Source organism: Chlamydotis macqueenii, chromosome 17 (assembly GCF_036417535.1).
Source record: "Chlamydotis macqueenii isolate bChlMac1 chromosome 17, bChlMac1.mat, whole genome shotgun sequence".
NCBI lineage: Eukaryota > Metazoa > Chordata > Aves > Otidiformes > Otididae > Chlamydotis > Chlamydotis macqueenii.
The window spans coordinates 12,633,055-12,659,289 of NC_141572.1; the positions used below are offsets into that span (position 1 = coordinate 12,633,055).

Genomic DNA, 26,235 nt, shown 5'->3' on the forward strand with positions numbered 1-26,235 from the left:
TGAGAAGGTGCAAGCGTCCTCGTTGCTGCAGGGATTGCCTGGCAACTGTACTGCCTGTGAGAATGGTTCTGTGCTCCTGTTCTCTAGAGGAGAAAGAGTGCTTACTCATGGAGCTGCTTGCTATGTTCTAAACGATCTGCTGCTACCCAGGAATTAGGGAGTGTTTTGAATGTTGGAGAAGTTTTTTGTAAACTGGGATGTTTTTTGTAAACTGGGGTGGAGTGAGGAGATCTGAGTGAAAAGGAGAAGTCCTACACCTTAACTTCTCAGGATTTGGATGCTGGGAAGCAGTGACAGATACAAACTAACAGGGCTTTGAGCTGCACTGTTGGGGACCGTGGTTCTCGAGATCTTGCTCCAGAACTAGGAGGAAGCTGAAATATGCAGGTAATAACATGGCAGAATGTAAGATAATTACGAGTAAAAATGATTGAGCCTGATTCAGACCATTGTTTTGTTCTAGCTTTGTTTCCTTCTGAAGATGAAGGTACTGTATCTGGTAAAGGCCTGGGAAAAGTCAGGGTAGAAGACTCTCCCGTGTTACGAGTTCAGTTTGTTTCTTGAATTAGAAACAATGACCCTACTGCTTGTCCTCTATTACACTCTTTTTGTTAGCCTAGGAAGTGGATGTCCTCTGGTGCAGAAGTGCTTTTGCTATGGGTTTTTACTTTGTTTTCCAGATACTGTGGTGGCTGTGAATGGAATTTGGATTCTTGTTGAAACCTTCATGCTGCAAGGTAGGAAACATCACGGCTTGTTTCTTGACTGTGATGCTGGGGATTGAAAAAAGGGAAGACTAGAAAAAGTTCTTGTTGTGTCTTGCAGGAGGGAATTTCTTCTCCAGAAATGTCCCATGGAGCTACATAGTCTTCCTCACAAGTAAGCTGATGCCTCCCAACAGAGCTGTGTTACTTCATAAGGAACTGGGAGGGTGTGCAGGCTCCATCCAGAACAACGCTGTGCCTGGCAGGGATTGTCAGCATCCACATGCACCCACGTGAACACTGCTGCACAGTTACACAGCTCCCAGTGCCCCTGCAGTCGGGGGAGCCTCTTCCCTCTGGAGCAACCCCCTGCAAAAGCTGGTGTGTTATTCTTAAAGTTGGCTTCAGCCCTGAGAGCAGAATAGCCTCGTTTGTTAGGCACAGCATGCAAAGTGGTAAGCTCCTCCTGCCTTGTGATGGCCCTGTGTGCGGCTGCTGACGTTGCACTGCGCTGCGCTGTCTATTCCAGGAGGCATTACCAGCTCTGATCTGATTGCGGCTGCAAGCTGGCGCTCAGCCACACGAAGCGAGGCAGTCCTGTTGGAGTGGAGAGTGCAGGGGCATGCTGAGGAGAAGTGCGAAAGGACGAGATGAACTAGCTGACAAGCTGAGTTTTCTAATTGAACGTCATCCCTTCCAAGAACATTAGTCTTCCTCTTCAGCCCAAGTACAAGCAACTGCATCTTCCTGTGCTGGCTCATCGCACTGCTGTAGAACTCTTCAGTGATGTGAATTCACTTCCCTTCTCCTGCCAGCGCCTCATGCTTGAGGAGAAGCAAAGTATAGCTCCATTGAATCAAAATAGTGTGTAAAACTGCAGCAGGAGGTTCTTCAGAGCATCTAGGAGAGGTTGCTAACCTGTTAGTTGACTCCTGGGTGGCTCTAGTGCTTCCCTGGCCGTTAGTCTTCAAAATGCTTGTTGTGAAAGTTTGAAGGCAGAGGCACTCTGCAATGCTTCTTGTCACAAGGATATTGTCATCCAGCTGTTCTCTCCCACCCTTCCTCCTTGGAACCTGGAAAGAAAGATTTTGGGATGACAAACAGGGCGTCATCATGTGATTGTGGTGTTCTTGAATCTGCAGGCCCACGAGGTGCTGCCGGGACAGAGGGTGAAAGTTGATGGCTCTTCTTTGAAAGGATCTCTCCCTGCAGGTCCAGGTGCTATGGGATGTGGATATGTTCCACTGAGATTGAAGGAAATAAACAGGCAGGACTGAATTCCCTATGCCACTTTCAGGCCATTCCTACTGGAGCTTGTGCCCCAACACCTATAGCGTGTTAGCCAACTAAGTGTTTTGTAGGCTGCTCTAGAGAGAAATCACCGTGAATACAGGAAAAGGTGTTGACTTGGAGGGAAAATGTCTCTTTGGCATCTCACCGAAAATAAGGAGGATGGGTGGGGGTCTGTTAAACCCACGTTCAGAAGTCCTGTACTTAAAGCACCACACATCTTTGAGGGCAAGCCTTTGCATAAGCCCTCCGTGTGACACTGCGTATTTCTGACCGTGGCTGTCGTCTTGTTTTACAGTCTATGGCGTGGAGCTGCTCCTGAAGACCACTGGACTGGGGCCCGTTGAGTACCTGTCCTCCGGCTGGAATCTGTAAGTGCGCACTGGTGTTTCTGAGGGAGAGGTGGTGAAAATGGCTGGGTTAGAAAGACTGACTTCTGAGATGAGTTTTTAGGCCTGTAGGCAAGGCCAGTAGCAGGCTGTTATAATTTCTCTGCCTCTTGGCCTTGTGCATCTTGTTAGGCTGGAGCAGCACCAAGCACCTCTCCTCTGCTGAAACACTAGTGATAAGTCATGGCTCTTATTTTATTTTTTTTCTTTCCAGCTTTGACTTCTCTGTCACCCTGTTTGCATTTTTGGGGCTGATGGCACTGGCGTTCAACATGGAGCCGTTCTACTTCATTGTGGTCTTGCGACCCCTTCAGCTGCTGAGGTGAGATGGGAAGGCTCAGGGCGGAGGATACAGAGAGCAGGTGGGGAAGAAAACAGCCGGGCTTGTTTTCTATCAATCCAGTTGGGGACCGAGCTCCTTACCAGGAGAGGGCAAGGATTGCTCTGTGGGTACGTGACCACGGCAAACAGAAATTGCGTGGGGTAATGAGATTAGCCCGAGTTATCAAAATGAACGATAACAAAAACTTGGGATGGGATGTGAAACCCCGTGCTTTGGAGCTTAAGCTGATCTCTATTAGAGATCAAGGGATTTACCGGGGGCAGATTATCCTGTGTCTGCCTTCGTGGGGTTCTTACACCTCCTCTAAATTGTCTGATGCTGCTCAGAGAAAAGCTCTTCTGGCAGGGTGAGACAGTCTGAGCCAGTTTAATAATTTCCGTTGAATTACCAGAAATTACAGTTTTCACAGGGTGCTGCTTTCTAGGGTGAAGTACAACCCTGCTCCAACTGTGTCTCACACTCTGGCCTGTAACCTCTCTGCAGCTCAGAGAGATGGGTCTGGTGAACCCTCTCATTTCCAGGCTGTTTCGGAGGTACATTCGCCTTCGCAGAACGCTTGGAGAGCCGTAGGGGGAAGGCATTGAAGGCAAAATGTTGTTTTGTTAAAAATTCACTAATGTAATTTAGCTCTTCAGTGAGGATTTGAAAAACATTTTATGACACTCAAGGGGGGGGAAAAAATTTTCTCTGTTGCTCCCCTGCCAAAGCCTGTGTTTGGCAGCTGTGTTTCTCTGTAAAGGCTGATGGAGTTGCCAAATCTTAAATTAGCAGGCACAATGTAGTTTTCTTTCATCAATTTTTATTGGGTCATGGGGGAAACACAGAAAAGCTGATGTCTGAGGAAAGGAGTAACGAATCCTGACCCTGTACACAGGACTAGTTTAAGTTCTTATTATATTTATTTTTTTAAATAGCTATTTGTGCATCATACTGTGTATAAAGATGTACACTTACTCCTTGAGATTCCTCTGCCCTGTAAACACCTAGCTGAATGCGTCACAAACATTGGGATGAGACAGCAGGACGTTGTTAGGTGAGTGGAGACTGCTTGATGAAGAGCAGATCCTGTGAGTTTGGTGTCAGAAAACCTTACTGTCCATTGACCTGGGGGGTACAGAGAACTGTGATACAACACTGCCAGGAAGGTGTTGGTGTGATAGGTAACTGCTGGCTTTTTCTTTCAGGCTATTTAAATTGAAGAAACGATACCGAAATGTCCTGGACACTATGTTTGAGTTGTTCCCCCGGATGGCCAGGTACTAATTTCTTCTCTTAGTGACGGTGGGGAGAGGGGAGTGAAGGTTTAGTGTCTAGGGCTGGGGTCAGGATACTGCTGCTTGAGAGCTTTATTGTGAAATGATGGGGCAGAAGGAGCTTGGTGTTTGAGTGGAGCATCCCTGTTCTCTTGAAGGAGGTCTGAGCAGAGCGTGTGAGCTAGAGAACCCTGCTCTTGGCACAGTCCCTGTGTCAAGGACCTAGAGAGGGCAGAAACTGTGTGTGTTGTTCTTCATTAAAGAAACTGTGGCGAGACATTTGTTTACCAGAAAAAAAAAAGACAGACTGGGAGGGAATCCAGGCTGCTCTTTAGTTTCTCTCTTCAGCAAGTGGCAAGCTCCTTGTCCAAGAACCTCTTGAATGAGAGCAGGCAAAGAACTGCAGAGCCACAGTGGCAGGGAGGGTGGTCTGGGGTTTTCAATGCTGCTTCCCATCCGCTGGGAATTCCTTCCAGAGCAAGCAGCCTGTGACTTTGTGTTCCACTGCCTTAGCAACTCTTCAGCAGCATAATACTCTCTCTGTTTTTGCCTCTAGCCTGGGTTTAACCCTGCTGATCTTCTACTATTGCTTTGCCATTGTTGGCATGGAGTTCTTTGCTGGCGTGGTCTACCCGAACTGCTGCAAGTGAGTACTGCGAATCCACCCCCCTCCGCAGCGGTTTTGGTGCACGGCCAGTAGCAGCGAGCTCTGGCAGCTCTGTCTCCCTGTGGAGAAGGAGCCAGAGGATGGGGCTGAGTGGGGGTTTGCAGGTAAGGCTGCGGAAGTCTAGGAGACACTTCACTTCTCTAGGTAAGATTGGATGAAAGGGCTGTTGCGTTGCATGTGGAAAGGGAGAGGTTTCTGTGGTAGGGCTGGATGGTTTTAATGCGCTTTTGTGATGGTTCCTCCTACTGAGAGGAAAATTAACTCCATCCCTGCCGAAACCAAGACAGCTCTGTAACTTGCCTCAGGTAGCTGCACTGGAGGACTTTTTCATCGCACCATGGCTGGAAACTCTTGTAACATCTGCTCTAGAGTGACGCTGGGGTTTTTATCTTGGTGATGGCAGGGTTGCTTGGCCAGACGTGTTACATATTTAGGCCTTGCTTTGTACCAAGATAAATTCACCTGGTCTTGGAAACTAAGCTGTCCTGTGCCCTTTTCATCTTAAATGATGGCAGACCACTTGGAAATGCCAAGCTTTAAGGGTGTGAGCCAAGGAGTCTAACTCAAACACTCCGTTTCTCTGGTATAATATTTGCTGAATGATTAGAAAGACTCTCTGTGCTTCCTGGGCTTGTGCTGAGCAGTGAAGGAGAGAGGCTTTCTTTCAGAGAAAAGGCAAGTGTTGGCCAAGAGGTAGAAACTGCCACCCTGCTCGCTGCCTGCTAAGCGTTTTGGTATTTTTATAACCCTTGACATTTTTCTTGCTTTTCCAGTTCTCTTCTCATTCTTTGTCCTGGTTTCTCCAACTAGCACAAGCACAGTCGCAGATTCCTACCGCTGGGTGAATCATACAATTGGCAACAAGACAGTTGTAGAAGAAGGTTATTACTATCTCAACAACTTCGACAACATTTTGAACAGCTTTGGTAAGGGTGGCTTTGACTGTAGCAAAAGCTATTCCTTAGTGCATCTGTGTTCCTGCAGAGCTGGATGGCAGGACTGTAATGCTCATGTAAGCCTGGGACTCTCCCAGAGAGTCCTACTAATACACCTCAAACACTCAGCATCCTGCTCTTTCTGTCTGGAGAACTCCAGCTGACTAATTGTGCCGTGACTGTTTTGCAAGGTAAGCAGACATCTCTTAAAAGCCAGCAGATCTGTTCTGACTGGTGATCAGACCAGACTTCTGGAGCTATTTAGGGAGGCTGTAAGTCCCAACCCTTCTAAAGAACCAATAGTGATGCTAATATGTTTCTTTAAACTCACTGATACAGAATAATTTCAATGTGTTGATTACTCTCCATGATTTTTCTTAATGTGTGAGCAGCGATGCTTATCTCCTGGAGATTTCAGAGGTTTCCATGCTCTCTGGTGGAAAGAATCATATCTCTTTCTGATTCCTTTAATAAAAATAGATTAAGCCGTGCTCCTGGTTCTGTGGGTCTGACCCACTTTGTCTGCAGTAATTGCAGTGATGAGGGGCTGCGTTCTGTCTCTGGATTTGCTGGTTGTGTTGAAACTTCGGTGTCTTGCATCAGTCTTCCCTGACAAATACTTTGTCTAAGAATCACTGTAAGGTAGGTCAGGATGGATAAAGCAATTGTCTGTCTTTTTTCTCTTTGTATACAGTCACACTGTTTGAGCTGACGGTCGTCAATGACTGGTACATCATCATGGTGAGTAAACCTCAGCTACCTCGTGTGTATAGACAGCACAGGCTCTTTGCCAGTTGAGCTAGATCTTACCTGCCACCTCTGCTTTCTTCCCCTGGGGACGGGAGATAGGCCCAACTTTGTTGCGAGACATCTTTTTGCTCCTGCTCGTTGGGTGGCATTTGACCTCTGGCATGCTGCTGGGCGTGTTTTCTTGCATTGCGCAGGCAGTCCCTGGGGTTAACTGAGGAGCCATGAATGAGAGACAGATCATGTTTAGGCTACTTTATGTCTGTTGGCAAGCAGGTAACAGCAGACTCTCCCTTCCTTTATGCACTACTGACTTCTTCCCTCTCTTCTTTAGGAAGGGGTGACGTCCCAAACCACTCACTGGAGCCGTCTTTACTTCATGATCTTCTATATTGTGACCATGGTAGGTTTCTGGATGTGCTTCGTGCATCAAATAGTGGGGATGGGGAGGGGAGGCAGCTTTTACAGTAGGGAGCTTGCATCCCTAAATAGGGACGACTTTGCTCTTCTGCATAAATGTCTTCCAGAAACAGGTATGAGTCCACGTCACTTGCAGAAAGTTGAATTTATGGGCATTGACAAAGCTGGTGCTGCACAAATCTGGGCCTGCGGTAAACACTACAGCAGCACAGTTTCGTTCTGTCCCCTTTGTGGTTGACTGTTAGCAGTTTACTCGCAAGTAGATGTGTGACGTGTGCATCCCCTCCGCCGTGGAGGAGCTGGGGAGCATAGACCTGAAGCACAGACCAAATGCTCAGCTTCCTGCTGAACTGGGCCAGAAGAATCCCCCAGCAGCAGCCTCCTGATCTCTGTTCATGTCCTCTCCCAGGTGGTGATGACAATCATCGTGGCTTTTATTCTGGATGCTTTTGTCTTCCGCATGAACTACACTCGGAAGAACCAAGATTCAGAAGGTCAGAACTGAGGACTGGCTGACCCACAACGTTGTGTCTTCTCTCCCTGGTGTCTTATGTCTCTAGGAGAGAATGGGATTGGCTAGCAAAGACTAGATTTATTTTTTTTGGTAGCTTTTGTGTGAGATTTCTATCTGGCCTTTCTGCTCTGCCTCTCATCTCTCCCCCAGTATTCCCCAAAACGAATGTGTGTGTATGTATGTGGGGTTTTTTTTTTATGTATACGTGTGTGTGTGTGCGTGCGTGTGTGCACGCACGCCAACTACTGCTTGAACTGTTCCAATTAAATTATTTAAAGATAGGAAGTCTGCATGCATTTCATGAAAGAAATCTAGGAAACATTACAGCGACGATGTAGCAAAGCTCAACAAGAGACCTTACAGGAAGGGAGAGTGATTTTTCTTTTAAAACCAATTTCCCTTCCTCGCTTTTCTGCTCACTGGCACCAGAACGTGTCTCCAGGTGGCTTGTCCAGCATTCAGACACCAAAATGCTGGATCCAAGTAGTTTGCCAGCACTCTTTCTGTGACACGGAGGACCATGGACGCTGCCTGTGCAGTCCTTTCCACATCTCTCGGTTGTACTTAGACTGGTGGCTGCGTGCTGGTTTTGGACGTGCCTTTCTGTCCCCTTTAGGAACTGACAGTGACTCTCTCCATCCCCTCACCCCAGTGAGTCATCAGTTTTACTCACTGTCCTTTGTCTCCGGAGCTGGGTGTCTGAAACTGCATGTGACTTCATGACCTGCTAATTTAGGTGCCATAAACACATTAATCTCCTGCAGCCCTTCTCCTCCTGTTCCTTCAGGTGATCTACACCCAGACTTTTCTACTCTTTCTCTGTGCAGACTCATCTTAATAATTCTTTACATGAAGATGTAGCTACTGCACTCATACATTTAACACCAGAGAATCTTCCCCGCAGAAACACGATGAAGGCCCCAGCCTTGGGAGCAGCTTTGATCAGCCCCTCATCTTAGGTGCCAGAAGATCAAATCTGTGTGGTGCAGGCCCGCAGGAGCCGGGCGTTGTTAGTTACAGAAACACTTCCTCGTGATCCCTCCTGCACCCAGTTTGAAGGGTGCAGTGAAAGCCATTTTTTAGCACTGAAGCCGTGTTAGGCAGTCGAAGGGCAAAGGGCAGCAATTCCTGCGTGATTGTTTGCTTTGCTAGTTAATTTACAGGCAAGCAAAAAGCTACACGATTTTTTTTTTTTTTAAAGATACTGAGAAGCCCAGTATTTTAAGAAGCTGAGATGCTTGCTGGCCCTACACACTAGTTAACTTCTTCCCTGCCTTGTTGGGGGGACGAGGACATACGCATTCTTGTCACAAAAGTAGGTACAGACCACGCCTGGCACCTGGCTTGGTCCTGTGTGCTGTTAAGCTTCACCTTCCAGGATTATCATAGCGGCTGATGAAGCAATATTCATCTTGGTGACTTTTTTTTTTTTAATCTTTCTTTTTCTTGCCTCTCCAGAAGACAACGGCATTGTGCTGGAGAAGGAGATCTCCAAGGAGGAAGTGGTTGGCATCATCGAGCTGTACAAGCGGAGTTCGGCCGCCGCTGAAACCGCTCAGCTGCAGAAGATCGTTTTGCAGATGGACAAATATGGGGTAAGAGGAAACGCGTTTTGCAGGTTCTCAGCTTCGGGGGAGGGAGGCGTGCCAGGGCCACAAAAGCCTTTTTCATATCTTAAGAGAGAAGCTGCATGTGTCTTTGTAGTGCTGAGAGCTGAGCTGCTGGAGGGGCTCGGTTTTGCCGCTCTAGAAAAGCAGCGGCTGAATTTCCTCTGCGCTCTGAATAGACTTGACAGAGGCTCATCGCTGTAACCCACAAACTTCTCTTAGGACTGTCCTGGCCTAGCATTCACTGGAAGAAGCAGATTAATTTTTCTCTAAGGAAGCCACGGTCTTGTCATTTGCCTGTCTCTGTGCCGTCATACACTTGGGTTTGCACAGTCCTGAAGCATTACGCAGGAATACGATGGTATCGATTCCAAACACCAGGCTTCCTTTCTGCATGGCCCTGCTTACATTCTCATTCCAAAATAGGATGGACAATTGGAAAAATGAGCTGAGTAACTGCTCTTGTCTGAGAACTGTTGTCTCATGCATCTGGGAAGAGCTTATAGCGATCGTTTTAATAATAGCCATCATATTCTTGTATCACCACTACAAAGTGCAGGTGCTGCAGTTTCTTAGGCTACCTTAATTTGCTTTGGTTGGCTTGGTAGTTAAAGGCTGAGCTCTTGTTCACACAGACAAAATTCAGAATAGCGACAATGATAATGGTCAGAAGCAGTTTTCAAGACAGTAAACCAAAGGCGGACGCTGTCCTCAGCCTTGGAGTCTGGAATTATGATGCCAGCCCTGAGGTTTCTTTTCCTTCTCAGTTCTGTTCATGTAACTCGTGGTCAGGAATAATTCAGACTTCAGGTCTCCACTTACATGATGATTCTATGATTCAAAAAGTCCAGGCCCATGGGCCAACAGTGTGAAATTGTTCTTAGATGAGATCTTATTGGAAAGCTTGGGTGTGAGCCTTGGTGCAGGCACTGATGTTATGTTTATCTGACTGAATTAAGCACCAGCGATGCATCCATCCGAGCTACAGGTGTGTCTGTAGTTTTTGGGGACCTGCTTTAGTGTGACTTGTCTCAGCCTGCAGTGGATGCCTGCATTTGTTCAGGTTATGTGCACCTTCAAATGCCTTTCTCCCATGACAACAGGAGGAGCCCAGGATAGCCCAAGCTCATCGTTGGGTGATGGGTGTCTGCGTGAAGGACGTCTCAAGTTCCAGGGACTGATCCTGTGAGCTGCTCAGTTAACTGATGGATGTCTTTTTGGTTTTTTTCCTCCTCCTTCTCCCAACTTTATAGCAAATGTCAACAGTGTTTCTGGGACGCAGATCAAGGACCAAGAGTGATTTGAGTATGAAGATGTACGAGGAGGAGATACAGGTATGTGAGCCCAAGTTGGAAGTATCAGTAAGTCTCTGTGGTGAGCAGAATGTTTCCTTGAAAAACAAACTGTCCTTTTAAACACTGGGGGCTTTTTTCCTCCAGGACCCAGGCAGCTCTGTGAGAAGGGTGGGCAGTAGATGAAACAAACTTCAGATTCATCTGTTCTGGCATTCTGGGACTTTCTTAAACCACAGAGCACGTCAGAGCCTCCTCAGCGGGTCCAGGTGCCCGGCTGCGCAGGTTTGCGTCAGCAGAGTTGCCGTAACCGCGTGCTCCGGTGTGTGTGTAGGCACTCCAGCTTGGCTGAGCTTCCCGAGACTCTCCGAGGTAGACGTGTTTGCTGGGACTAAGAGCACATGCGTAGTGCCTTCCTGGGGCTGCGGAACGCTAATTTGTTAAGCCACTGGAATGTGATTGTGTTTGAGCTTGGGTGTGTCTGTCTGACACAGAAACCAAGCGTTCTCCCAGGCGGAGCAATGCTGCCTGGTTTTCCCTCAGAACAGCAGGCTAACAAAGATGGGAAACGCTTAAATCAGCTGTTTCCCTGGATTGTTTAGGGAATTCCTGCTAGTGCCCTTTGTGGTCGGGAGCTCTGTGCCGTGGATTTGGTCGCCGTAGTGCCTGCCAGACCTTCACCTCCAGGCTGAAGGTCATGGGCTGATGTAATGATCAGTACTGAAAGAATTTAATCTCATAACCGTTCATGGCCAACTCGCTTGGGGATGAGTCTTCAGTCCCAGCTGGGTGGAAATCTGCAGAGAAGCTCCCTGCCCGTTCTGCTTGGTCTGTGATTCCGGGATAGGCTGGTGTGGGGCAGAGCCTGACCTCCGTGTGTTTGATCTCCCGTTGCAGGAATGGTATGAGGAGCATTCCAGAAAAGAGGAATCTCAAACGCCATTGCAAGAGCCTGCATCTGCTTCCAACAGCTCTCTGAAGCCCCAGAGCCTCCGACAACGCTCCCAGACTGTCATTTAGGCCTAGCTAACGCAAGGCGCCTTCTATGCAATAACCTAGAGTATTACTTCACGGCGTGTGTATCGGGATGGTGTATATAGATCTGTTCAGTGTACTGTTCAGCTTTAGGGTTTAAATCTCTTCCCCTAGGCAGTGGATTGCTGAAAAACCAGAGCCCCAGGGGGACTCTCTGTAATCTGCTGCACCCAGACTGAGCGTGATACCCGTGCTCAGCACAGAGTTAGCGTCTCGGACAGAACCTTCTCCCTCTGAGCTGCTCCCCAGGCTCCAGCCTGCTGTTTGTCTTGCCACTAACAGGCCTGGGGGAAAGGGACGTGCAGCCATTAACAGCAGGAAATGTGCTGAAGCCACCTGCTTAATATTAAAACGTTTGCCCTTTTTGAAGATCTCTTTTTGCTTAAAGGGTACCATTAACCTAGGAATAAAAGATGAGGGAGTGAGTTTTTGTTTCTTCTCCACCTTCCTTATGCAGAGAAAGGGGAGGTGGTGTGATATTTCAGCACTTTTGGAAGAGCAGTCTGCCTTTCCCCTCCTTTTTGGCACACCTAGATGCACTCCCTGTAGTAGATCTGGCTCTGATTATCGAATTTAGCAGTTCTGTGGCAGCTGGTGGCCAGCATCTCGTTGTGTTACGACCATAGGCGGGACAGGAGTTTGCTGGTTTTGCTGGTCTTTAGCTCAGGTAGATCACCGGGAGGAAGAAATGGAAGGTTTTGCAGCTCTGAGTCAGACTTATTTCTGCCTGGCTCTGGGTTAAGGAGAGCATGTGGTCATCAAGCTCTACTGCTGGTTCGTCCTCGGCCGGGCCGTTGCTTTGTTCATACCAGTGAGCAGCAGTGTTGCTCCTCCCTTGCTCTCACCTTGCAGAAACCTTCCTCAGGCCAGCAAACACTGACCGAGTTGGATCTTGGGAAGATCCACTGGGGAGTTTTACTGTTCCCCTGAATTCTGGATGCAGGAGGAATGTGGAAAACGATGATTCTTCTTCCTTCTCTGCTTTTCTGCAGCTGGCAAGGGGGCTGCCAGATGTGGTAGCTGAGGGATGGGAAGGAAGGGGGAAAAGGGATCCCTTCTCAGCTCTGCCACGTTTCTTCTGTGGTCATGGCAGGCTGGGAACCTCTCTCTGAAGTTCCGTTTTTTCCCCTGTCAGCACAGAAAGTGCTGAGGGCTGGAAGTATCTGTCAGCTGGGAGGCTCCCCTCCCCTCCTGCTGTTTGGTCTTTTCTCAGGTTCAGACTAAGAGTAGAGCTTGCTGGGGAGGCTTTCTCCTTTCTCCGGATAGACCAGGCAGTGGGAGATCTGTGTGCCCACTCCCTTTGTCCCACACACCTCTTTTTTCCTTGGTAGCCCCACCACGTGGCACAAGGATGGTGGGAGAGAACTGATCCTACCTGGGCAGCTCAGGAGCATGTCCTGGGTGGGTGAGACTTTCAAAAGCAGGCAAGACAGGGCTGCTTCTGAAAATCTCTCCCTGCGTAGCACAGTGGGAACAGTTGGGTTATTGGATGGGAAGAGCAGGTGAGCTCTCAACCCTTGCCAAATTTCTCGGGGGCCTCAGGGCAACTCTTTGTTTCCTTTCTGGGTACTGCAGGTATGAAACTACTTCTGAGCTGAACCGTGAAGGACCTTCAAGGGCTGTTTTCCAAACCATAAATTCGACCACAAGTTAATGAGCGGTGCGGTTGTTGCTCTGGCGGTTGCTCTGCGTGGAGTCGCAGCCTGGGAGATTTACCCAGCGGAGTCCTGGGGCTGGAGATGCTGTTTATTCTGGTTTAAGTTGTGGGCAGGCTGAACAAGCATTGTGAAGGTTAAGGGGGGAAAAAAAAAAAATGGCTGTGTTTAAACTCTGCTTTCCCCTACAGCCTGTTTCTCCTTGCAGGGCTGTCAGTGACTTTTTTTTGGGGTGTTTTCTGCAGCTTTAAGCTAAACTGGAGGGGACACTGACCGGCTTCACACGCGGGAACACAGAGATGGGAATGCTTGGACAGGAGTTCAGGGCTCAGGTGCTGCTTCTGTGGTTTTGTGCTGAGATGTCGACCTGTCCCCACGTGCACGTTGTATGAATTATTTTTGTAAACCAGGGAGGGTCGCAGAAGTTTACTTCTTCCACACGACTTTGTCCGGAAGGAAACGAAGTTTGAGTACGGGGCATCCCCTTCTATTTATCCTCCTCTCCCCCACCTGACACACAGACTAACGTCGGAGACAATCATTTTGTAGGGAGCAAGGGAGGAAGCACTGCAGGATTTTGTATGCTGGTGTTTTGTTTATAAAATGATTTTATGGACATGTCTGTAAAATGTTCTCTAGATTTTTTCCAAGCACACTAATAAAGAGCATCCTCAGCTTTGTAAAGGCAGCGGCTTCCTTTCCTCCTTCCCGTGTTATTCCAGACGTGAGGCTTGGCCGCGGGTGAAGCACTTCCACAGCGTTCGAGGAGGAGCGGTGCCCGCCCTCCCTCTCCAGTGGCAACGCTTGCATGGGCATATTCTGCGTGCGTGCCCTGCCGAGCTGCTCTGAATTCTTCCTGGACGCTGCAAAGCTCAGCTTCCCTTCTGCCCTTCCCCCTGCCAGTTTTTTTTCCTAAATGTTCACATAATGCTTTCAAACTTCTGTTTTTAGAGCTACCCCAGTGCAATGTTGAAGGTTAGAGGGGTTTTTTTTTGACCCTGTGCCTCTGTCTTGGTTCGCTGGCCGCAGTTTTGATTGCTTTAGCCCTGCTGTGTGTAAGGCAGTGGGGCTGCTCTCCCCGGATCATTCCAGGAGCTGCCAGGAACTTGTCAGCAGGTTCAGGGCAGAGCCGAGAGCCGCGGGCACAAGGAGCGTTATTTTTTCGTGCAAGCCCGTATCTGGTTAGAAAAAGGAGAAATGATTCAGGCCCAGGAGGCTGCTGGCACCCAAGACGGGAGCGAGAACCAGGTTTGGCGGTTGTGCCTCTTGCAAAACAGCCCCTCTCTCCCCACGGAGCAGAAACGTGGTTGTCCATCCGTAACGGCAGCTTGTTTTCTAGCTTGCGCCCTGCAGCCCCTCTGCCAGGGCCTGGAAGCACCAGCCCACCCGCTCCGCTTCCCCCGGGACCGCCGGCGTCCCCGTCGCAGGGGAGCTGAGTAACAGCCCTGGCAGCCCGTGCTGACCCCGTGCCAGGCCGGCCGTGACACTGCGGTTCCCAACCGTTGGGACGAAATGGCCGAGTCAGGCGCATGTGACTGCTCTTGAGAAATCAACTCCCGGTGAACCCGGAGGAAACCGCTTCCCCCAGCCGCCGGGAAAAAGCACGGAGGGGCTCGGCCCCCCAGGCCCCTCTGCCGCTGCTGCCTCGTGTCTGGCTCAGCTCCCGTCCCCTCTCCCCTCAACGTCACCGCGCAGGGTGAGGGTTGCGTTACACCCTCACAGCAAACACCGCAAGTGGAAGGTTGGGTTTGTGTTGTTTTTTTTTTTTTTTTAATTGCAATTTTTTTTTTTTTTTTACAGTGCCTAAAACCTGGTTTTGCCAGAGGCCAATGCTGTGTGCGGAAACCTCCCCGACCTTCCCTACAGCTCTGTCCACGGAGAACAGTAGGATCTGAAACTCCAGTTGAAAAACAGCTTAAAAAAGCAGGGGAAGCCAGCCTCCCTTGGTTTGTTGTCTTTTTTTTTTTCCCCTCCAGCTTTGCTTGCATTAAAACCAAGCGCTGCCCTAGCGCTTTGCCTTACCTTAACCCCGTCTCTCGGCTATTTCCAACCTGCGCTGTGGAGACATCGCGTCCTTCGCGGTGACAAACTTTGTGCTCGGGCCGTCCCAGGGTGACCCCGTGCCGCACGACCGCCCTCGCCCTGTCCCAGCGCAGCCAGCGTGGAGACGGTGAGCGGAAAGTGAAGTGGTGGGAGAGGTAAAACCTCTCCTGTTGTCACCCCGGCTGGAGCTGCCCTCTCCTCTGTCCCTGCCACTGGGACTGGAGAAAGCCGAGCTCTTAAGCCGCCTTGAGTTCAACCAGATTAAACAGAGCGGGGAGAAGACGCAGCTCATGACTAACAGCTCCTCTTCCTTCCCCAAAGCACGACCAACCAACCCCACTCCGGAAAGCGAAGGCCGAGGGCTGGGCTGGTTGGGATCGAGGTGCCCTTGTCCCCCACTTGGCAGGGAGAGGGGAGAGCAAGACCCCGATCCGGCGGGGAGGCCAGGAGATGGACACGCATCTCCTGCCGGCGCTGGGGCCGCTCAGACGGCGGAGAGATGGATCACCCTGAACTCTGTCAGCAGGGCTACGCAGAGGAAGGCCAGGTAGTAGAGGATGAGGCAGACGCCGTAGGCTTTGCCCAGCTGGAAGCACTGCGCCGGCACCGACACGAAGGAGAAGACCAAGCTCAGCCCCAGCGCCCCGGCGAGGATCCAGACCAGGAGGCTGTCGGGCTCCAGCTGCCAGAGAGACGGAGAGCCATGCTGGAGCCATGCTGGTGTCCTGCTGCCAGCCGCACCCGTGCCACCGCAGCCTTACCTTCACCACCAGCTGGCTGCTGGTCATCTGCAGCAGGCAGCCCAGTCCCACGCCGACCAGGATGTCTGGGGCACGTTCAGGATGGAGACGCGGCGAGGGGGACGTCACTGACCCTCTGCCTCCCTGCCTGCACCCCATGGCTGTCGCTAGCCCAAAGCCTTGCCCAGTTTGTCCCTGGAGCACTGGGGGAGGAGAGGCTTCAGCTCAGTCTGGGGACCACACGAAGCCTCCCGGAGGGTGGCACAGCCTCTTCCCCTTGGCAGATCCCAAATCTGTCTGCTTCCAGCCCGAACCCCGCCCCCGCTGGGGCTGGGACAGCAGCGGGGACAGGGGGATGCTGCTGGCTCCATCCCTGCAGCTCCTGGGGTTCACAAGCACCACACCGGTCCCCCCGCACTGAGTGGGCACCAGGGAGGGTGCCAGCATCCCAGGGACTCCGGGATGGCTCCTGCCCTGCTTTTTCCTGGGGATTCCCCATGAGCAGGGGCTCTCCTTGGGCTGCAGGCAGGGAAACTGAGGCAGCCCCCACCCCACGTACCACCACCTCCCCCCGGCACCCAAAGGATACTGAAGATGATGCCCCCGAAGCAGGCGGAGAAGGCCATGCGCGGGTAGCCCTGCCGTGCCATGGTGAGGTCCGAGAAGGTGTCTGCAGAGGGAGAAGGGGACGCTTTGGGGGATGCCAGGAGGAGGGGTGCAGCAGGGCTGGCCCCGGGGCGCAGCGGAGCCCTTACCACCAATGCTGTTGCCCCAGGCCAGCAGCGTCAAGCCCAGCACGGTGTTGCTCAGCTGGAAGATGATGCCCAGCGTCCGGAGGATGTTCACCAGCTCCGTGGCCGCGGCGTTGATCCACATGGCGCTGGCCAAAAACCCGAGGAAGGCAAATACCTGCCAGGCAGAGGGGTAAAGCGGGTCCCTGGGTGCGTCCCGCAGGACCCTGCACGCCTCCAGCCATCCGTGTCCCTCTTGGGGACGCTGGGAACCACTGGGGTCCTGGCTCCTGCTCTGCCCCCAAGACCCTCAGCCCCAGCTGGAGCGGGCTGGGCTAGTCCCTGGTGGGCGTTCAGGGCTGGGGGGCACCTTACGCAGTGGTACTTGGGTGGCTCCTCATTGCTTGTGGTGATGAAGGTGATGATGGCCAGGACAGAGCCCACCAGCATGACCAGTCCCCAGACTGGGAAGACGCCCTGGATCTGGTACAGCCCATCTGCGTGTGGCGGAGAGAGGGGGCATCAGAGCGGCCCCACAGACACCACAGGGGCTGGGGCAGGATCCATCCAGGCTCCCAGCATGAGATAAAGCCTTGTCCCCCTACAGCCACCTCTACCCTAAGCCCTCACAAGGTCACTCCCCTCTGTGCCTCAGTTTCCCCAGGCAGACCGGACCCACCCCATTTTTTCCCCAGGACCTGGATGCTGGGGGGCCCAAACCCCCACCCCAGGGGGAAGACGGAGCCATCCAGCTGCAAATCCCCCGAGCTTGGCTCTTCGCTGGCCTCTCCTCCCCTCCCCAGATGGGGCACTAGCCCCAAAGGGCTCCTGGTTGGTGGCCACCTCAGTCCCCCGTCCCCTCCTGGGTGTCCCAGGCTCTTACAGGCGCCCGACTTCAGGGTTAGGATACAGAGCAGGGGGCTGGTGAGGACGTGCAGGGAGTTGAGGGGTCTCTTCCAGTTCAGGTCGTCCTTGTCGGGGTCCACGACGGGAACGGTGAGCAGCAGCGCCAGCTCCACGGGCACCTGAGAAGAGTGGACCCTCCCAGAGATGCCCCATGACCTGTCTCCCACCTTGTCCCGCTGCAAAGCCCAGGGGTGACGCAGCCCCAGGGGCCGGCAGGGAGGGGGACGCGCTGGCTCGTGTCCCCCACCCCGCTACTCACCTTGAAGACCTTGAAGAGCCGCCAGTACCAGGGCTTCCTCCTCCACTTGCGGGAGTCCAGGGGGCTGAGGGCAGCGGCCAGGATGCGCAGGGAGGGCTCGCGGGAGGGGAGCAGGGGCTGGTACTCCTCACCTGCGAGGGGCCGCGGCGGCTGAGCGGGGTGGGGGGCTCCCTGGTTCCCCTCGACCCTTCCAGCATGGGGCTGGGGTCACCTGCGTGGCCCCGGGGAGATCCCACTGTGCCCTGGGCTTGGGCACGTGCACCTGGGGGTCCCTGGGACCCCCCCAGAACGGATCGGAGCCGGCCCTGAGCCCACTGGGAAGGACGTACCGTAGTCCCCACTGTTCGTGCCGGAGGACTCCTGCTCTTCGGCATCCGTCGGCATCTCTGGGGGGAAAAAGAAGAGGAGAGGGGGGCGGTGGAGGGAGACCCCAGCACGCCGGGGGTCTGCACGGGGCCCTTACCTGGCTCCCAGGATCCAGGGGGGGCCACTCCTTCCCCCCGCTGCCGCCGGTGAATCCAGGTGCAGAGCACGACGGTGAAGACGTAGAAGAGGTACAGCCCCAGGTAACCTGGGATGGGAGGAGCCGGGCGGGGGGATTACGGCACCCAGGGCTGCTCCCACTGCCCCCCAGGACCCCCTGCCCCGTGGCACTCACCCAGAGCCTCTCCCAGCGTGATCCTGCCAAAGTAGAGGACCATGAAGGTGAGGAAGACGGCCACCATGTAGAAGATGACATCCCTGAGGAAGGGTCTGGAGGCGGCCGTGAAGGGCTTGACCAGCGCGATGCCCCCGGCCACCACCGTGGTCACGAAGACGCCGGCGCCTACCAACGCAACGGGGTCCCTCTCACGGGGGGGAAAACATCCTGTGGCCCTGCAACATCCTCCCCAACCTGTCACCCCAGCTGGCGGCCCCCGGTTGAGGGGTCTCCTTACCAAAGACGGCCCCAATGGCCAGCCCAGCCGTCCGCGGGTCAGAGAAGGCCACCACGGCGCTGAAGACATCGGGCGCCCCGTTGCCAAAGGCCAAGAAGGTGACGCCATGGAGAGGGGCACGTCAAGGAAAAGACCCGGTGGCTTCCTCCCCGCAGGGACGCAGGGCACCGGCACGGTGTCGAGAGTTTGCAGAAGTGCCCCCCCACCTCCCCGGCCGAGGTGTCCCCCCCTCCCGTCACCCACAAGGATACTGCCACGTTGTGAGACAGCTTCAGGTTGGTGGAGATGGCCGACAGGTTGGGGCAGAAGCTGGAAGGGCGGAGGAGGCAAAGAGGGGGTGACGAGGACGTTCCAGGACCACCGGGCTCCCCGCTCGCCCCCCGGGGCTCGTCCCCTCCTCCCCGGGACCACTCACAACTTCTCCGCCGTCACGCCGAGGATGATGAAGAGGTAGAGGAGCCAGAGAGCCTGCAGGGTCGGGGACGGCGGAGAGAGGGGTCGGCGGGGTCCTGAAGCCGAGCAGCACCCCCCAGCAGCACCATCCCCCTCCCATCCTTACGTAGAGGGTGACGGCCAAGGGCAGCAGGCGGGGGGGGAAGAGGCAGAAGACCCCCTCGAGGTAGTCGAGGAAGCCCCCCTCCAGCCGGCAGTCAGGGTTGCTCCGGATGAAGCGGCACCACTCCGAGCTGTTGTGTTTCCGCACCTCCCAGCACTGCAGGGCAGAGCGTGGGGCACTCGGCGGGGCACCCCAAGTCCCATTTGGCCCCCCCACGAGCGCCCACCGACGCCCAGCAAGGGCTGCCGGCGGGCGCTGCTGCTTTCGGTCAGCCCTGCCTCAGTTTCCCCATCGGTGTTACAAGTGCATGGGTCAACGGCTGCGCCAGGGCTCGTGGGGCTGCGGGCCCTTGTCCCCATCTCTGTCCCTGTCCCCAGCGGCCCAGCCCCCCACTGCTGCCCCCCACCCAACCCCGGCCATGGGAAGACGCCGGCCTGGCAAGCAGCGAGGTTTTCGGAGGAGAAACCCAGCAGCGGAGGAAATCCCGGTGGGATCCCAGCCGCGATGGTGGGGACAGGGGAAGCAGGGACGGGACGGGACAGGGACCCCACCACATCCCTCCCACCACCCCCCAAAACCCCACCGCAGCCCCCACACTCACGTCCAGGCCCCGGCCGTGGTTCAGAGCATCCCCCCCGGGAGGAAGCGCGTACCCCAGGTCCGGCAGCAGCGGGGTCCCGGCTGGCTGCGCCCCGGCCGGGATGATGGCACCCTGCCCCATGGCACCCAGCCCCACGGCACCCTGCCCCACGGCAGCCTCGGGGGGGGCACCTACCGCTGCGGGAGCGGGGGCAGCTCCCGGACCCCCATCCCGCAGCTTCCCCTCCCCGGTGGAGGGGGAATTAAAAAAAAAAAAAAAATACAATAAAGATTAAAAATCAAAATAATAATAACGATTAAAAGCACAGCGACCCGCCGTCAGGCTGAAAAAAACACGCCACGTCCTCGCGTGGGGGGGGCTCAGCCCCGGGGCCGCTCCGAGCGCCTGCGGAGCAAATTGAGGTGGGGGGGAGCGGCACCGACAGCCCACGCAGGACCAGAGGACCCGCGGGGCACCCCCCCTAAACCAGGGCGGGGGCGTGGAGACCCCGATGCGGGGGGGATGCGGGACCCCTTGGGGGGTGGGGGTCCCGGGATGCTCGGGGGATGCTGAGGGGACCCGGGGGACCCCACCCGCCCCGCGGACCCACCGTGGCGGCGCGGCCCCGCTGTCGTGCGCGGACAGCTGATCCCACCCACCCCTCCCGCGCCTTAAAGGGGCCGCCACCCTCCGCTCTTAAAGCGACAGCGCCACTTTTTTTACCCGCGGTCGGCAGGGTGTCTGCAGCCGGGCGGGAGTCTCCGCCCCGTCCCTCCGCATCCCGGCATCCGCAGGCCGCGGCGGGGCAGGGGCCGGACACCCACCCTGGGGGCTGAGCCCGCCCGGCCCCTCTTTGGGGTGACCCTCTGAGACCCGGCGAGCTCATCACAGGCACGGCCGAGGATGTCGCCCCAGCGGGAGCCCGATAAAGGGCATCACCGGGACCTCCCCGCCACGGGTGTCCCAGCAGCACCCCCACGCCGGTGGCGCTCGCTGGGCGTCCCGGTTCAGCGTGGGGTCCGGAGCTTTGGGGGGAAACTCGGCCCCTCCTCTATCCCACTCAGCCGTGGCACGGCACGAGCGTGCCAGGCCTCAGGCAGCCGGCTGCAGCGGTGCAAACGAAGCGGCGGGGGTGGGGGGGGGTGGGCCACGGGGACTTTATGCCCCACACGGTGATTTTGGTATTAGGGGTGGGGGGGGTCTCCGAGCGCTCCGCCCCCCGCCCCGCCGGCCCAGCCCGTGCCTCGGGGGACTTTGCCCGCGGGTGGAGCGGGGAGGGCAGTAAACAGCCCGGGCCGCGATTGCACAACGCGGGGGCTGCCGCCCGTGGGCCGGGCACCAAAGCCTCGCGTGTCCCCACCCAGCCGGGGGGCACCGGGGGCGTGGCCAACCCCAGGCTCCGCCCCAGCCCTTCCCGTGGCCCCGCCCCTTGCCCGTGGCCCCGCCCCCCGGTCCCCGCCATGGCGGCCGTGCGGGCGCTGCTCGGGGCCGCCCTGGCCGCTGCCCTGGCCGGGGCAGCCCCCCCTTCCGCCACCGCCCCCCCGCCGCCCCGCAACGTTTCCGTGGTGCTGGAGCCCGGCTCGGGTCGGCTCCGCGTCCTGCCCGGCCGCCGCCCCGACGCCGTGGCCTGGGCCGGCCTGGACGATCGCATCCCCAGCGTCGGGTAGGGCCGGGCCCGGGGGGGCGGGTGGGGGGCTCGCACGGAGCCGAACGGGGATGGGGCGGCCTCGGGGGAAGCCGTCACGGGTGGGGTACCCTGCCCCACTCGCGTGTGCATCCCACTCGTGTCCGTGTCCCACTCGTGTCCGTGTCCCACTCGTGTCCGTGTCCCACGCGTGTCCGTGTCCCACGCGTGTCCCCCCACAGCTGGGCCTTCCTGGAGGTGACCACCAACGCCTCGTACAGCGACAGCCTGCAGGCCTACGCCGCCGGGCTCGCCGAGGCCGCCGTCTCCGAGCAGGTAAGGGGCTGGGGTGACCCCTCCGAAAGCGGGGGTCCCCAGGGGCACGCTGAGGTCGCTCCCCCCACCCCTGCCGCCGTGTCCCCCCCAGCTGATGTACATGCACTGGATGAACACCATGGTGGGCTACTGCGGCCCCTTCAAGTACGAGAGCGAGTACTGCGAGAAGCTGCGCGGCTACCTGGAGGCCAACCTGGCCTGGATGGAGGAGCAGATGGGGAAGGGGGAGGACCCCGAGTACTGGCACCAGGTGAGAATGGGGGTGTCCCCACCCTGGGTCACCCCCCGGGTTGATCGAAAGGAGGGGGTGCCTGGGGTCCTGGGTGGGACGATGGGGATGTGGCAGCCAGGGATCCTCCCCTGGGCGAGCAGAGGTGGCTCGTGACCTTCTCCCCTTGGTGGCCTCGTGTCCCGCTGTCGGGGTGCGCAGGGGGCGGCTCACTTCCCCCCCGCCGCCAGCCACGGGTGCTGAGTCACAGCCCCGCTGGCGGCGACGCTTCCCTGCCTCTGCGGCAACACCGGGACCCGCGGGACCCGCTGTGTGTCGCCCGGGGCAAGGGGAGAGCCCGTCCCCCCGAAACCCCGGCGGGTGGCGCGTGCCAGCCCTGTCCCCCGTCCCCACAGGTGCGCCTGGCCCTGCTGCAGCTGAAGGGGCTGGAGGACAGCTACAACGGGCGCCCCGACTTCCCCCGCGGCAGGCTCGGCCTGGCGCCCTTCGGCTTCCTGTAAGCTGCTTCCCGCAGGTGATGGCGGTTTGGGGGCTTGGGGGGGGGGGGTGTGACCCCGGGAGTTGCGGAGCTGTGGGAACGATGCTTGGATATCCAGGGACGCCCCGTTCTGCTCCCAGTCCCCCCTCACCCACCTCCTCTGGGGCAGGATGGAGCTGAGGCAGGTTCTCCCCCTCCCCAGCACCTGGGTGCTGGTTGCCCCCCCAGGCCCGCCGCGGCCCCCTGCCTCAGTTTCCCCACTGCCGCGCTCACCCTTCTCGAATCGCGTGTGCCCGTGCCGGGGCGGAACGGAGAAACGCGCCCTCCAGCGCAGGCAGACAGACAGATTGCTCCGAGCTGCCACAGCTCCTGGGCCGGGCTGTCCCCCACCCGATAACCCGAAATCTCCCGTGTCCCCCCCAGGCTGCTGCAGCTGAGGGGTGACCTGGAGGACCTGGAGTCCGCCCTGAACCGCTCCTCCCCGCGGCGCGTCCTGGGCTCGGGCTCCTGCTCTGCCCTCCTCAAGCTGCTGCCGGGCCGGCGGGATCTGCTGGTGGCCCACGACACCTGGACCTCCTACCAGTCCATGCTGCGCGTCGTCAAGAAGTACACGCTGCCCTTCCGCGCCTCGGCCGGCGGTGCGTGGGCTGGGCTGGGGGGGCTGCGTCCTGCACCCCCACTTCTGATCCTCCCCTGCTTTTTGTCCCCTCCCTTCCAGGCGATTCTGAGATCCCTGGCAGCACCCAGGTGTTTTCCTCCTACCCCGGCACCATCTTCTCCGGGGATGACTTCTACATCCTCAGCAGCGGGTTGGTGAGTGGGGATCTGGGCCTGGGGGACCCCTCCCCAGCCCCGCAGCCCTCCCCATCGCTCCCCTCCCCGCAGGTAACGCTGGAAACCACCATCGGGAACAACGATCCGACGCGCTGGAAGTACCTGGACCCACGGGGCAGCGTCCTGGAGTGGCTGAGGAACATCGTGGCCAACCGCCTGGCCCGCAGCGGGCCCGAGTGGGCCGCCATCTTTCGGCGGTTCAACAGCGGCACGTGAGTGGGGCAGGACAGGGCGCGGGAATCCCCCCCGGCCCTCACGGGAGGGCGGATGGGAGGGATGCTCGTCCCGAGGAAAGGCCGGCTGCCGGAGGGATGCTTCTCCGTGCCAGGTACAACAACCAGTGGATGGTGGTGGACTACAAAGCCTTCGCGCCGGGGAGAGCGAGCCCGCCGCCGGGCGTGCTGACCGTGCTGGAGCAGATCCCGTGAGTGCCCTTGCTCCTCCCCGAGCCGTTCGGGAAGACCCCCGAGGGTCCCGAGGGTCCCGTCCGCCCCATCCCAGTGAGTGGGGTGATGGGGATGCAGGAGCTGCCTGTGCTGCTGGTCAGCGGCTGAAGGCTCTCCAGGGACACTTGTGATGGGCGCCCAGCACCCATCACCTGGTGGGAACCCAGTGGTGCGGACCCCCAGCAGGGTTGCCCCCCTTCCCAGAACATGCTTCCCTCATTCCCAGTTTGATTTCGCCATCAGCTCTGACCGGTGCTCTTCCTCCCAGCGCAGGGGCCTGGTGGTGGCGGCCGATCGGACGGAGCTGCTGTACCAGCAGGGCTACTGGGCCAGCTACAACCTGCCGTGAGCCCCGTCCCACCCCGCTGACGTCCCGGAAAGGGGGGGCAGCTGCCGCTGGGTGCTGACTCGCTGGGTCCCCCCCCACCCCAGGTACTTCGAGGAGATCTTCAACGCCAGCGGGAACCCGGAGCTGGTGAGGAAATACGGCGACTGGTTCACCTACGACAAGAACCCGCGCGCCCAAATCTTCCGCCGGAACCAGACGCTGGTCCGCGACCTGGACTCCATGGTCCGCCTGATGAGGTGGGTGCTGGGGACCCCCCCAAACCTGGGTGTCCCCCACACCCTCTCGGGGATTTGCAGCCCTCAGGGGTGAATTTTTCATCATTACGGATTTTTTTTTTTAATTTTTTTTTTACCCCCATCTTCACCACGACTCTCTCTTGGCCGCGTTGCAGATCCAACAACTACCTGCGGGACCCCCTGTCACGGTGCGGGGGCTGCGACCCCCCCCAAAACGCAGAGAACGCCATCTCCGCCCGTTCCGACCTCAACCCCGCCAACGGCACCTACCCCTTCCCCGCCCTGCGCCAGCGCTGCCACGGCGGCACCGACATGAAGGTGGGGGGGGGGCAGGGGAGCTGGGGGTCCCCTTTTTTGGGGGTGCGCCCCCCCTCCAACTGCATTGCTCCTTCCGCGTGTTGATTTGCACCCCTGTTTTCTCTCCTCCCCCCACACCAGGTCACCTCCTCGGACATGGCCCGCAGCTTCGGGCTGGTGGCCGCCAGCGGTCCCACCTGGGACGATGTGCCCCCCTTCCGCTGGAGCGCGTCCCCCTGCAGCAGCCTGCTGCACATGGGCCACCCCGACCTCTGGACCTTCCCTGCCGTCAAGGTCCGCTGGGACTGAGGGGACACGCCGCCGCCGCACGCGTCCGTCTGTCCATCTGCAGGCGTCCGTCCTGCGTGGGACCCCTTTTTGGGGGGGGGCAGCGCTACCGGCTCTCCCCTGTCCCCAGGGGACTGGCTGTGGGTGCGAAGGGGGGTGGTCCTCTGCCCCTCTCGCTCGTTTTGCTTCTGCCTCTCGCTGCCGTGCCCGTGGTGCCGGCTGGGCTGCACGTGGGGCCGTGTCCCCTCCCCGCCGAGGGGCTCTGGCCCTGGGTCTAAGCCTGATTTAGGGGGGCCCTTCCCAGAAAAGGAGGGGGGGTCCTGGGAGGCTGGAGCCCACCTGCAGGGCAGAGAGGAGGGGAGTGAGCTGGTTTGGCTGTGACAAATAAAGTGGTCTGGGTGCAGCAGAGGTGGTGGTTGTGCTTTGCGCTCTGCTGAGGTTCTCTGGTGGCTTATATAAGGGTTAGGCTCACACAGCGGTCTTCTCCCCCCAAACTTATGGGGTGCTCCCTGCTTCTCTGCTGCCTCACACCCTCGGTGGGAGAGGGTGCAGCCAGGCTGGGCTCTTTTGGGGTGCAGGCTGCTACGGTTTCTCTGCCGATGGATCAGGCTGGGTAGCCAGTGTGGGGCTGAAACGGGGGAGTGCGGGGTCTGGGCTGAAGGGGGGAGATCCTGCTGCTTACCCCCCAAGATGGGATGACTGTCCTCATCCCTTTTGTCTTCCCCCTCCTCTGCCACCTGTGTACCCCCAGCCCTGAAACCCCCGTTGCAAAATCCTCTTACCGCAGCTCCCTTGATCCGCTCCGCCTCGTTAGGAATAACGAGGTCATTACTGGGGGATTAATGAGCTGGTGCTCGGCAGTGCTTTGAAGGGACCAGGTTCCCACCGGGGCTGGGGGCCCCTGCAGTTCCCTGGCGGCTGCAGCAGGGCTGGGCTGGTGGGATGCTGGCACCCCAAAAGTTGGGCTGGGTGCCCTGGATAGGGTGGGGTATCCAAAACCTGCTGTGCTGGGTGCTGGTGCGGTGAGGGGGCTGCAGGTAAGGTGGGTGGGTGGCAGAGCTTGTGCCCAAGTCCCCTGATGTCCTCGTGGTGCAGGGGCTCCCGGGGAAGGGGACACTGCTCAGGGGGGTCCCTGTGCCTCGGTTTCCCCAGGTAGGAGGAGGTTGGGGAGGGACAGGTGTGTTGATGCTGAGCATGGGGCATGGAACCGCAGAGGGGATGGGGAGGGGGGCACGGGCTGGGAAGGGACCCTTGAGCACCCCAGGGCTGAGCAGGAGCATGGTGCCCTCACTGAGAGGGTCTCCAGCCTCCTCCCTCTGAGCGGTGGGGGGGCTCCTCGCACCCCTTCCCCAGGGTCCACCCCTGTCCCATCCCCAGGGAAGTGATCGCAGCCCCTCTGCCTGCTGTGAGATGGGGTGGGGGGTTGCTCCATGGAGCTTGTGTGCCTGCCCCCTGTGCCCCCATTCCAAAAATCCTCGTCACCCCCACATCTCCAGTGCCCCGGGGTCGCAGAG

General features: G+C 57.2%; 3 protein-coding genes and 1 long non-coding RNA gene across 5 annotated transcripts in view; 3 read left to right on the top strand and 1 right to left on the bottom strand.

Annotated features, from left to right (window-relative positions):
* The window catches only part of TPCN1 (two pore segment channel 1), a 44,848-nt gene extending 31,309 nt beyond the window's left edge, over nt 1-13,539 (top strand). For both annotated transcript variants that reach the window (XM_010129818.2, XM_086761481.1), the window contains exons 15-27: nt 681-737; nt 826-879; nt 2,293-2,365; nt 2,598-2,705; nt 3,911-3,982; nt 4,536-4,625; nt 5,457-5,572; nt 6,276-6,322; nt 6,663-6,731; nt 7,158-7,242; nt 8,721-8,857; nt 10,123-10,203; nt 11,059-13,539. In XM_010129818.2, coding sequence (XP_010128120.1) covers nt 681-737; nt 826-879; nt 2,293-2,365; nt 2,598-2,705; nt 3,911-3,982; nt 4,536-4,625; nt 5,457-5,572; nt 6,276-6,322; nt 6,663-6,731; nt 7,158-7,242; nt 8,721-8,857; nt 10,123-10,203; nt 11,059-11,181 — 1,112 coding nt within the window. In that variant the 3' untranslated portion in view covers nt 11,182-13,539. The remainder of the gene's footprint in view (nt 1-680; nt 738-825; nt 880-2,292; nt 2,366-2,597; nt 2,706-3,910; nt 3,983-4,535; nt 4,626-5,456; nt 5,573-6,275; nt 6,323-6,662; nt 6,732-7,157; nt 7,243-8,720; nt 8,858-10,122; nt 10,204-11,058) is intronic.
* A 385-nt stretch (nt 13,540-13,924) lies between these two features.
* Nucleotides 13,925-14,878, top strand: LOC147598629 (uncharacterized). Its single transcript, XR_015260469.1, has 2 exons — nt 13,925-14,099; nt 14,652-14,878. It is a non-coding gene; the product is annotated as an uncharacterized LOC147598629 (long non-coding RNA).
* Nucleotides 14,599-20,220, bottom strand: SLC8B1 (solute carrier family 8 member B1). The gene is made up of 15 exons (XM_086761825.1): nt 19,626-20,220; nt 19,028-19,180; nt 18,884-18,936; nt 18,719-18,777; nt 18,469-18,573; nt 18,189-18,356; nt 17,994-18,101; nt 17,860-17,916; nt 17,531-17,661; nt 17,249-17,390; nt 16,741-16,862; nt 16,390-16,543; nt 16,224-16,304; nt 15,656-15,720; nt 14,599-15,576 (listed from the first exon to the last, which is right to left on the bottom strand). The coding sequence occupies exons 1-15, from the start codon at nt 19,743-19,745 to the stop codon at nt 15,379-15,381; spliced, it is 1,716 nt and encodes a 571-aa protein (XP_086617951.1). The 5' UTR covers nt 19,746-20,220; the 3' UTR covers nt 14,599-15,378.
* An 831-nt stretch (nt 20,221-21,051) lies between these two features.
* Nucleotides 21,052-25,129, top strand: PLBD2 (phospholipase B domain containing 2). Its single transcript, XM_086761782.1, has 12 exons — nt 21,052-21,267; nt 21,471-21,564; nt 21,656-21,814; nt 22,189-22,289; nt 22,695-22,909; nt 22,990-23,084; nt 23,157-23,317; nt 23,434-23,529; nt 23,825-23,896; nt 23,984-24,136; nt 24,292-24,454; nt 24,575-25,129. Exons 1-12 carry the CDS (start codon nt 21,065-21,067, stop codon nt 24,740-24,742), a joined length of 1,680 nt encoding a protein of 559 aa, XP_086617908.1. The 5' UTR covers nt 21,052-21,064; the 3' UTR covers nt 24,743-25,129.
* The last annotated feature ends 1,106 nt before the right edge of the window (nt 25,130-26,235 follow it).